General features: G+C 43.2%; 1 protein-coding gene across 1 annotated transcript; it reads right to left on the minus strand.

The window, feature by feature from the left end:
* Positions 1 to 756: 756 nt before the first annotated feature.
* LOC125455866 (intelectin-1-like) lies at positions 757 to 12314 on the minus strand. The gene is given in 11 exon segments (XM_059649466.1): positions 757 to 909; positions 1225 to 1328; positions 1952 to 2072; positions 3227 to 3385; positions 3892 to 4127; positions 4130 to 4138; positions 5808 to 5960; positions 6230 to 6335; positions 7155 to 7216; positions 8992 to 9033; positions 12287 to 12314. Coding segments are annotated over 11 exon segments (1173 nt in total).
* Positions 12315 to 12701: the final 387 nt, after the last annotated feature.

The following is a 12701-nucleotide window of genomic DNA, read 5'->3' on the forward strand; positions in this document are numbered from 1 at the left end:
AGCCCTGTTTCTTTGTCAGGTGCAGGGCACATCACAGAGATTTAAAACACGGGTAAACATGGAGAGAACAGGTTTGGCCTTCCATGGGACAAGCAGTTTGAAATGTAGAGTATTATATCATGTTAAATTCTTCTTTCACTGAAATAAAATTAAGTACAAATAAATTGATTTAGGCTGATCATTGAGGTATGTCTTATGATTACTTGCATTTCAAAACATTGAAGGATTATTTTGAGGCATGAGAGAAAATGAAGACATGTAGGGTTTTTAACATTGATAAGGGAAATGAAAATCTGGGCAGGATTCCTCCTGCATTTTTTTTAATTAACCACCACTGAACACTCATCACTCATCAGACTCAATCTCCTGAAAGCATGCCTAACAATCATTTTTGCATTAAGTTGTGAAATATGATAAGTTGGATGATACGGTAAGTTGTGGAAACAAACACACGCAGGTAGTATTTATAATGCCAGTTTGTTGAAATCCTGTAAGGAATCTCATGGAAACCATTACAGCATTTAGAAAAAAATAATTTTCAGAAACCCCTCACATCATCAGTGATTCATAATATATCCTGCACACCAAGCATTCAATGTTATACATCTAATCTCTTCTTGGACTTATGCTAACTTCAAAATGTAGAATGAAGTACACCATTACACCAAGCCATTTTTTTTAAACAAAAGCACTTTGTCACATTGCAGTCAATTGTCAGTAGACTAACAAGGTACTCCTATGAGGATATGGCCTACATTAACGGTAAAAGATCAACACTGCAGCCTCTGTGATCTCCTCTGATGCACTCCATGACCGATGTGTGCCAATCCCATCCCAGTCAAAGGCTGTGAAATCTCCACACCGCCTGGGCGATGCCTCCGGAAAGTGTCCTCCACCCCCGATACACTCCTAGACATAAACAATTCGGAATATTTCAACAGTCATATTCATCAGCATTTCGATGGGCAAAATCGCGAGGAAATGAACTATTGAGAGTCACAGGCTGAATTGCACTGATTCAGAAAGCCGCAGATGCAGATTCCACACAAGTAACAGGAAGTATAATGTGGGAAGAGGTAAGGTTATGCACTTTGCCCGTAAGGAGCTGAACATTATTTAAATGGGGCCTCCACTGAACCGTGATAATTCTGTGATTCTGATCGCTCACTCGTACCATCCACCCACTGCTCTAACATCCCTCGTTTTTGCAGTCCTAGTACTCACATGCTCCGAATTGCATCCAATGTGTTTCACTCCAGAACACATCGCCAGTGCTGCTTTCTCATTGTTGAATACCCTGAATTGCACATATCCTGGTTCAAATTCGCCTGCAAACACACAACAAATCGCACGATTATTTAAGTATGAAAAAAACGCATTGGGTCTTTGAATGTCACGGTTTCAACAGTCACAGTTGGAAAGGAGAAAGACATTAACAGATCGTTGCTGCTGTGGCCAGGCCTGCTGAGGATTTTCAGAATTTTGTGTTGAAGGATCTTGGGTGATTAGCTGGGTCATTTCAGAACCTGTTGTTTTCGCTTTATTCCTGGCAAGCCCATGTGGAGCACTCTCGCCCACCCGCCCCCCATACCCCGCTCAAAATCTTGCCTCACCTCTTCTGAACTGAGGTCAATAATGAGGTCTACAGGTGAGTGGCCCTGACAGAAGGTTAGCTAATCACTGTTCATCCTTACATAATAATGTCATGATTTGAAGCATGATCATAGAAACAGGAAAGATGCTTTGGCCTGTTGATCCATTCAATGAGATTGGGACTACGCTACATGTGACCTTCACAGCGACTTTGCAGTTGATTCTTGATTTGAACTCAACAGTCTCCAAAATCCAAACTCTCTTGCTCTTTTCCAAAGTTGCACCAAGCTTTAGGTAACCAATTGAAGGTGATGCCCATTGTTGCTCGTATAGATTAAATGAAGAATTCTGCGCTTACGTTGACTGAAAGGCCCGTACAACTGTTTTATCTTCTCATCGTTGCCGAAGTCATAAGTGATGCGACTTAATGGGCCGTTATCATCTGGACCTTTCCCTTTGTTGTATTCGACAGGGTGTTGCTCAAATTGAGAACATTATTCTCAGGCTGAAAGATATTCGACTTTATGTCTTGCTCTTCTGTGACCCTTATTCATTCTCCCACAATTTTCCGAACTTTGCAGTTCTATCCTCCCCAAGCATCATCTTCCTCCCCAATCCTGTCCAATCTCACATCATCCATGAAGATATTACTGCTGTCTCTGTTGAATGTCCCATGATTTCCCTATTATTAGCTTGGGTCAATAGAAATTTGGTGTCTGGTAGGCAGAAGGTTGTCGGGACAAGTTCCATGTAGTAGCTTGGCCACACAATCTAGACTGTGCGGTACAGAGGGTCGGTTGCATTGAGGGATGGGGTCACATTGATTGAAGGACATCCTTTGCTAGATGATTTCTTTTTTCTGAAAATAAAATGTTGTTGGCACAGGTAATCCCATAAGTCAATTAAATAAAAGGACGGCAATCCCAATAGTCTGCTCATCAATATTTATTTCCAAAGTCCTCGGACAGAAGTAATTCATCCTTTATCCCTTTATGATTTCTCCCTATTGCTGTGGTTCTGCACACCTAAACAATTTAAAATAGATCTAATTTATTGTCTGTGAGGAAATTACTGGCAAAGTGGCGTTTATGAGGGTAGGGAAATAACGCAACACTCAATAATCTTTAATTTTGAACAAGATAAGATTTTGGATACGCAATTTTTTTGTTGGAATCATGAACTGCAATCTATCCCACGCAGCTGTAAGTGCTTTCAAGGGGCAATGTGCTAATTTCCCATTTTTTTTCTTTCTTTTTTAAATGTTGTGCTGGGCTTCAGCGAATTAAATTTGTAGACAAAGCCCATTAACATTGGAACACCGGAATTTATTTACGTCTCTGCATATTACAGTGAGCTTGGAAGAAAAGTCAGTTAAAATAGCTCATCGTTTTTCCCATTATGATACCGACTAAACATCAATACAGTAATTGTTAGTAAACTATTTTGACACACACATGTGATGAAAAATACCATTGAAATGCGAGTCTTTTTTTGAAATTCAACTCACCGTTATTCAGTGTTCACCTGAATCACAACAGTGCTGACTAATGAGTCGGGGGATAGGACATAACTCTTGTTTTCATACTGTAGTGATTCTGAATTTATGAAATGCAGGCACTGCTGAGATACTCACTTGGAACAGCTGACACAAGTTTCCCCCATACTGTTGAAGGAAGGTGGTTTCAATGTGATAGCAGAGGATTGCTGCATCTTTCCAGCTGTTCAGCGGTGTGTCATTGGGCACGTGCCAAATTGATATGTCTGAAGCCTTTATGTCACCGTAACCTGAGTTCTGTTTGTAAATAGACACAGGTCGTCACAGCGACAGTTGAGCAACGTTCATGAGCATCACTAAGCCCCTGCGCACATCCTCACTCATTAAAGTGGGAGCCTCATTCTTGTTCAGTTAAATTCTAGCCCAGTGTTACAGAATAAGGAACCTCTATTGCAGTGATATCATTTCACAGGCAAAGTGGCCTGTGGATAATATTCCCTACCAATGTCCTCCCACAGAGTCATAGAAACACATTTTCTCTTCCCTTGAGGCAGGCAACTAACCAAAATCAACCATTCAAATGAAAAATACCACAATCTCTTCATTCATAAGGCAGCAAAATTGACTGGCAATTCAAATGAGACATTTTGGCATTAAGAACAAACCACTCTCAGCTCCTCCCAATGAATCTTTTGTTCTTTCAATATTTATTTGTGTTGCTTCAACTTTGGTCAGCTGTCCCATTCACACTAAGTATGACAAACGGTTGTTTTAAATAAAGAGATTACATAGAAGCTCATCACCTTCAGGTCATCACTTGTCGCTCCTTCTGGTGAACCAAACGTTGCATAGTTGGACCATGACCTACCTCCTGCTGGAGAACTGGCATTGCTCCCTTGCTGGCTGGACCAGCGATCTCCTATGGTGCATTTCCCAAGTATATTGTTCTCATGGACACTTGCAATTAGGGTCCAACCTCCTCCATTCGTCGTCATGTCACAGAAGGCTTGGTAGATTTCACCATTACTGGTTTGAATGGATGGACACCATCTGTATGAAGAGGATAAGATAGGCCATTCAATTGAATAAGAGCATTCCAGACCAGCAATGGCTGCGTATGTCAAATGGTTGGAACTACCATCACAACTGGAAGGACGCATTGGAGATGCTTTCCCTGTAAAATAAACGAGGTGTTGAATGAGTGAATGGAAAATCAGGACCAAAAGTAGATGACAGTGTCAAATGTGGTTAAAATATTGGCTTAAAAAAGAAACCATCTCATAATAATGAATTGGATTTGTGCTGTAGACTGGAGTGTCTCCAATCACTTCACAATTCATATAAGTACAAGAAACAATTGTATGTGAGCATGTGATTGTCCTTTTTTTTCTCAATACCTCCCACCCAGCTGAAATAATAAATCCCTGTGCACCTGCAGGAAAATGACTTCATTTACTTTGTACCTTCCCGTTCTCACAAAATTTCTGTCTCCCAGCGATGGTTTCTGGAACTGGTCAGAGGAGCCAAGAGCATCCACTCTGTCCTTCTTCATTGAAGGTTCCAATGTTCACACACAATCAAATATTTTTCTGACTCTGCTGCATTGGCAAGGAACATAGTTGTGTTCACCAGTTTTCCTTAAGAAAGTTACAGTCGATGGGTGCAGCGACCACAGCAGCAGGTCAGAAGCTTGGAACACTGTGGCATTTAACACATCGCCTGACTGTCCAAAACCTGTCCGCCATCTACATGTCAAGAGTGGAATACTCCACACTTGCCCAGATGAATGCAGCTCCAAAAACTCTCAAGAAGCTTGAAACCATCCAGGGCAAAGCAGCCGACTTGATTTGCACTACATCCACAAATGTCCATCCCCCTTTTTAAAAAATCTGCAATATGCCTAATTGTGATTCTTGCCTCCTTTTAAATCGTAGATCGTGCTTGCATATTTCCTACCAAAATGCATCTTTTCATGCTTCTCTGTGTTAAAGTTCATTTGCCATAATTGTCCCATCTTCAGGTTTGCAAAAACAAAGTTTTTCTTTCTCACCTCAGTGATGATCATCCTTGCTAGTCTGTTATTTTGCAGCGGTCCTCCTCTCTATTGCTGCTCCCGTTGTTGCTCTCATCTGCGCATTTAAGAATTGCGTTTCGTTTCTACAGCCCAATTGTGAACATTAATGATCTCAAGCAAGGACCTGAACGTCGCACCACTTCACATCGTCTGTCACGTAGCAATTGTTTCCTTCCCCTCTCTGTTTTGCCTTGAGGCAGATGCAAGAAATACAGTCCCCATAATGTTATTTAAACAAGTGCAGAAATCACTGGTGCTCCCGCCAACTTTAACCCAACAACGCAGAATGAAAACTGACTTACATTCATCTCACGTCCTGTTTGATGGCACATTGTACGCACCGTTGCTGTCGTCCTTGACTGTGTAACAGCAGTTATTGCTGCAAAAAAATTCTCCACCGGCTACAGAACCCTTTAGGACCTCTTGAAGGTGTGAAATATGCCACATAAATACAAGTTTGATTCCCCTTTTTCCAGAATTCAATGAGAGTTACAAATACTGGCTGAAATTAATGGCAGAAGAGGTAATGAGGCACGGAATACTGGTTATTTTTCGTTTATCTCTGCGGCAGTGAACGGAACTGTAGCCATACTGACTCTTCAATAGCTTAATGAGGCAATTGTATCTTCTGTTGAAAACATTTACCTTTCGTCACGTGGTATTTCTCTTTGAGTTCCCGGCAGCTCCTGGTTAAATTGTGGTGCTCGTCGGGTTTATCCGGGCAGCCATTGTTGTTGACTTCGAAGTCACCCAGGACGTTGAGAATTGCAATGTCATGGTTTCCAATGCCAACTTCATCTTAATGACAGAAAAGACACATTCTGTATCAGTGCCGGTGAAAGACGCAGAACAGACAGAAACATAGCAACATGGAGGTAAAGGCACAGAGAAACGGACAAGAGGAAACACAGAGAGGGATGCAGAAAGGTGACAGAGATCAGGATGAAGATATAGCAGTAAACAAGAATGATAGAAAGTCAAAGATACTTAGAAAAGAGGCTTCAGGGATCGTTACAAAGAGTTGGACAGAGGACACAGGGATGAAAAGGAAAACGAGAGGGAAATACCAACAGAGACAGAGATGGCAGAGATGCATGAAATGGAAAGGAAATAGCGAGGTGCGGTGACAACAGGAAAACGCGGCGGGGCAGGATTAAACTCGAAGTATCTATTCTGAAAAAGAGAACAGAGCCAGAGACCGATTTAGAAGATGAGAGCGAGAACATGAAACAGGAGAAGGAGCTGAAACGATGAAGTCACACATTGAAGCGCATAGAAAGAATAGCACATATTGAAGCACGTAGAAAGAATAGGACAGACAAAGAGAAAACCATAGCAACACAAGGACAAAAGGAAGAGAGAATGAAGGGAAAGATTTATGTTGGGTTGCAGCTCAGAGGCACCACTTGCCCTCTGGCACGCTGTTGAATTGATTGCACTCCTGATGGGAACACCGCACCGACCACCTGTGGAGTCAATACCCTCTTCAACTAACAACAGAGATATAACTCCTGGAATTTCTTGGGAAGGGATATAAATCCAGGGTTTGGTGCCGACATTAAACTCTGGGGAGTGGGGAAACCCCCTGAGAAAGGGTGAAACGGTACAGACCAGGATCCAAGCTTATCTGTACTCTCCCGCCTATTGTATCTCCCAGTTTAAATTCACAAAATCAAGTACAAAAACACGATAAAGTCACCACTTACCTTAGTAATGAGGAGGGGATTGCTCAGTGTTGGCAATGGCAAGGAGTAGAAGAAGGATGGTCTTCATTTCTTCACAACAGCTTTTCTGTCAAGGGCTGTAATTTTGGGATCGTTGTCAGCAAGAAGGGGAGAAACTACATTACCTCTAACTGGCATTTGGAACGTTGCATGAACACATTAATTCTTCTATTAGGATGGATGAAGTCAGTTCCTGCTTTATTGTCGAAAATTGCTGATGGATAACACCGGACCTCGAAGTCAAACTGGCATTGCTGCAGTAACTCACCTCAATGCCTGTCCACCATCTAATGCACAAATCGAGATCGTGATGGAACACGTTGCGCTCATCTGAGTGAATGCAGCTCGAAGAGCACTTTAAAAAATTAACACCATCTAAGAGAAAGCAACCTGCTTGATTGACACCTGATATTCCACTTTAAACTGTCTCTCCCTGCATTGGTAATGCTCAGAGGTGGACCATACCCACTCATACTCGTCTCTCCCGCAAGGGAAACGTGCTTTCAGCGGACTCTGTCGAGTTCCCTCAGGCTTTTCCACGTACCAATAAGATCACCTCTCATTCGTCGAATTGTTGCTCATTAAATAATTCCTCCATCACATCTGAGAAAGTGAACTCCTCTGAACTGCATCCAACACATTTCTGTCCTCCCTTAAATGAGGAAGACCAAAAATGTTCACAGAATTCTACAAGCGCTCCCAACAACAAACCAAAAAACTGCAGCAAAACGTCACAACTTTTCTGTCCCATTCCCCTTGTAAAATACAGCACCCTACAAATGATCTGATCTTGCACATCACCTGCTGTCCCTGAGGACTCATTTTATGTGATGCATGTACAAGGGCACCCAAATCCCTCTGTAGCTCAGGTCCTCAAATTCTCTCCAATTCAATAAAATGCTGTTTTTCTCCTCTCGCTGCCAAACGTTTCCATTTTGTACTCCATCTGACAGAGTTTTAATCACTCACCTCTCCCAACACTGAGAGGCTCCTGTATCACACACCGCATTCGACTCTCACCCTCACGTTCCTATCTGACCATGTAACACTTCACCCTCCTGTCCATCAAAAATCCATCTAACTCTGCCTTGAATAAATGCAATGATGCTGCCTTCACCACTTTCTGGAGACTTACGCCCCTCTGGGATAAAACGATTCTCAACACCTCTGTCTTAAAGGATCGCCTGCACCTCTCGAGGTCTTAGAGGTCGCAAGTCAGAAATTTTACTTTTAATGAGTTTGAAAATGAACATCAGCCCATTTACAGATGAACATCAAGAGGTCATCTGGATTTGCTGTAAATAATTGCCTTTTTTTACCGTAGAAATGTTCATGAATTTAACAGATTCACCTCTTCCCTGACTTTGGGCTGAAGCACGTCATGTGATTGTTCCACTTTTTCATCAGCCTCTCAACAGTAAAAGCTGGGAAGTAGCCGATCAGTACAAATTGCATTAAAGATGGTTAAACTCAGGGCGGTGTCAGTTACTGCACACAAAGTTTATTATGTGTCTGTGCTTGTGCGTCAGTGTGTTGTGTTTCTGCCTCTATGTATGTGCGTCTCCCGAAGCATGCCTGTCTGTGTATGTGTCTATATGCGTCTCAATGTTTCTAGTTCTGCTTCTGTTTGTGCGTCTATCTATACCTGACTATATCTGTGTGTATAAAAGATAACAAGGGGTCTTGACCCGAAACGTCAACTTTCCTGCTCCTCTGCTGCTGCTCGGCCTGCTGTGTTCATCCAGTTGTACACCTTGTTATCTTAGATTCTCCAGCATCGGCAGTTCCCAGTATCTCTATATCCTATGTGTGTGTGTGTTAGGGTATAGTTAGTGTGTGTATTAGGCAGCCAACTTAATCAAAGACCACTTCCATCCCGGTTATAATCTCTTCCAACCTCCCCCATCGGGCAGCACGTAACAAAAGCTTTTAAACACACATTCCAACAGTTCATGAATAGTTTCTTCACTGCTGTTATTAGACTTCTGAATGGAACTCTCAAATTTTAAAATTAATGCTGATCTCGCTCTTTGTGCGTTTACTCTGCAGCCATAAAATTTTATTCCTCACTCTGCTCTACTACCCTAATGAACTTTGTATGGTACGATCGGTCTGTACAGCTCGCAAAATGAAACTGTTCACTTTACCTAGGTACACGAGACAGAAATCATTTGAAATCAAAGTATTAGTGCGTGTTTCTATGTTTGTGTGCATCTCAGTTCAATGAGGTCTCTTGCTTCAGTGTGAATCCTTTGACTGGGTGAAACACCCACTCGTTCCGTATCTCTGTTTCTGCTGTGTTCAAAGTGATACAATACCATCCTCTAGTGGCCTCCTCATGCCACTTCACAAGCAGCAGGCTTTGGTTTGCAGTATCAATTCTTGTGAAACTCTCAGGTTGCGCAAGCATTTCTTCAAAGAACGTCTTTGGAGAGCCAAAGCAGATCTGTCTGATTCCCCTTAATGTTGCCCCTCAGATATAAGCAGAAGGAAATGAACATGCTCAGTGATGGTCTCACCCCCTCCACTTTGTGCGTCCCTGTGGGTATCTGTGTCTGTTTGTGGTGTGTGTCTGTGTCTCTGTGTCGATGGTGCTGTGAGCTACTCACTCCCTCTCTCTAATCGAATCCTCGGTGACTTTTTTTCACCCACCACCACCCCTGTGCAGTGGCGTGTGGAGGCTAGCAGACGGTGGCATTGTATTTTCGCAATTCATCCGCACCCCCAATCCCTGCAATAACAACCAAAACAGAATCCCCATCGTTCTCACGTACCACCCCACCAACCTCCGCGTACAACATCATCTTCCGAAACTTCCACCGCCTGCAATTCGACCCCACCACCAAAGACATTTTTCCCTCCCCACCCTTATCTGCCTTCCGGTGGAACCACTATCTTCGTGACTCCCTTGCCCACTCCACACTCCCCTCTGGCCCCACCACACACGGCACTTTTCCCTGCAACCGCAGGAAGTGCTACACCTGCCCCTACACCTCCTCCCTCACCCCCATTCCAGGCCCCAAGAAGACTTTCCACATCAAGCAGAGGTTCACCTGCACATCTGCCAATGTGGTATACTGCTTCCGCTGTTCACGTTGTGGGAACGGGGAAACCAAGCGGAGGCTTGGGGACCGCTTTGCAGAACACCTATGCGCGGTTCACACTAAAGAGCTGCACCTCCCAGTCGCGAACCATTTCAATTCCCCCCCCCCCCCCCAATTCCTAAGACGACATGTCCATCCTGGGCCGCGTGCAGTGCCACAATGACGTTGCCCGATGGTTGCAGGAACAGCCACTCATATACTGCTTGGGAACCCTGCAACACAATGGAATCAATGTGGATTTCACAAGCTTCAAAATCTCCCCTCCCCCTGCCGCATCTCAAAACCAGCCCACCTCCCTAACCTGTCCTTCCTCCCACCTATCCCGTCCTCCCACCTCAAGCCCAACCCCCATCTCCCACCGATTAATTTCACCGAGCCCCATTGACCCGTCTGTCCTCCCTGGACTGACTTATCTCCTCCCTACCTCCCCATTACACTCACCTTCACTGGCTCCATCACCGACTCTTGGAATTGTCTGGCTCCTCTCCACCTATCTTTTCCTCTATCCATCTTCTGTCCACCTCCCCCTCTCTCCCAGTTTATTTCAGATTCCCCTGCCACTTCCCCTCCCCAATTTCTGAAGAAGGATCTCGGCCTGGAACGTCAGCACTCTTGCTCCTCTGATGCTGCTTGGCTTTCTGTGTTCATCCAGCTCCACACTTTGTTATCACTTTAAACACATGAGAGCAACTGCAAGTGTCTCTGAACTTCTTCCATTCTTCACTCTCTCACACACGCATTCGATCTCCTCCACACTCTCTAGCTCTCCCTCCCTTTCTCATTTTCTCTCTCTCCCACTATATCTTTCTTTCTCTGTCTCATTTCCTGCAGCCCATCAGTATCCCCACCCGCCCCACCCCCCACGTTTCTCCCCCGATCCCCCAGTCCTTCAGCCCACAGTCTCGAAGACTGATTTACTTTCATGTCAAAACTCTCTCTTTATCTTTGCCTATCTGGAAATTTTATTAACTTTACCATTTTTACTTTGATAACTTGCAGCAATGGTTGTGCAAGATACCAATCTTCATCTTGTTTAATACCAAAGCTTTATAGCTGGTTATTTTTAAATTAAAACATCCAAGGAGGTCAGATAAAGCAATACACATCAATCGTTCATTGAACACTTTGTGGACTCAGTATGGCCATGGCATGGGACCCAGTTCAATGGTAATACTCTTGGGATATCTCACTTTAGGAGGCAGAAGGCAACAGTTAATTACACTGCACCCCATCGTTACCACGTCAGTTTCCCCATGATTGCACTTGTTTGTTCAACTGAATGCAATGAACATCAATAATGGTGTAATTGATATCGCACTGGAGATTTTATGCCTGTGTAAATACAAAGCTCCTCTCAGTTAAATCTCTATATTCTGAGATTGTACACTCTGCTCCTAAATCGACACAACACTCTGGAATTGATGAAATATGAGAAAGGAAGAGTGCTAATTCATAAATATATGTTATATACGAACATATAAATGCAAATATATATATATATATATATATTTGTTGTCAGAAGGTTATTAAAGTCTGTGATTGTGATTAGAGTGAACGTCACAAACAATTACAGCCAGAGACAGCTAGGACACATCTGAAAACTTTGATTGAACGAGGTAGTAGTGACAGAAATATCTGTGTTCTTTCTTTAAACTTCAGGAGGGCATCTGTGAGTCAACTAATTAAAATTGAAGCTCACAGGGACTGAGGGAAAATTACTGACTCCATTATGAAATTCACTGCACGGCACAGACGAGGAGGGATCTTTGCTGAGCCGGTGTGTTTGATCATAGACGTTTCGTCACCCTGCCAGATAACATCGTCAGTGCACCTCCGGTGAAGCGTTGGTGATCTGTCCAGCTTGTTATTTATTGGCCTGTTTTGTTGGGGTCATTGGCATCACTTCTGCTTCTGTTTTTCAGTTGTTTGTAAATCGGCTCTAGTTCAATGTGTTTATTGATGGATTTCTGGTTGGAGTGCCAGGCTCCCAGAAATTCCCTGACATGTCTCTGTTTGGCTTGTGCGATTAAGGATGTATTGTCCCAGTAGAACCTGTGCCTTCTTTGTCCATGTATGTTGAGACCAGTGAGAATTGATCATGTGTCTTGGTAGCAGTTGGTGTTTGTGTATCTTTATTGACAGTTTTCTTCCTGTTTGGCCTCTGTAATGTTTCTCACAGACCTGGCGTAGTATTTTGTATATTACATTGGTTTTATTGGTTGTAGGTATAAGATCCTTCACATTTATCAGTAGCTGTCGCACGATGAATTTTAGTTTTAGTGGGCAACCCTGATACCTGGGGGTCTCAGCAAACTTGTGGCCATCTCCGATGTGTCTGTTTATTATAGTGTGTCTGGCCATGTTGTGGTCGGTTGCAGAGGTAACAGCGGGTTGTGCTTTTTGGGTATACATTCCTTTTAAAACAAACAACATAAATGCTCCTGTTCTGCTTTGCACAGTTCAAGGTCACTGCAGTGTGCTGTGGCTTGTTTGAATAACATCCTGATGCAGCTTCATTTAAGGGTGTTGGGATGGTTGCTGGTGTAAGTATCTGTTGCGCATGTGTTGTCATTCACTGCATATGCTAGTTTGGAGTTCCCCATTGTTCTCATGTTCTACCGTTATGTCTATATCTCACCTTTTGTGAATTTTATTCTGGTGAAGATGTTATTTAATGGCGGTGGGTTTCTTCTAGTCTTGTGTATTTGATA

The sequence above is a fragment of the Stegostoma tigrinum genome, chromosome 10, assembly GCF_030684315.1.
Source record: "Stegostoma tigrinum isolate sSteTig4 chromosome 10, sSteTig4.hap1, whole genome shotgun sequence".
Taxonomy (NCBI): domain Eukaryota; kingdom Metazoa; phylum Chordata; class Chondrichthyes; order Orectolobiformes; family Stegostomatidae; genus Stegostoma; species Stegostoma tigrinum.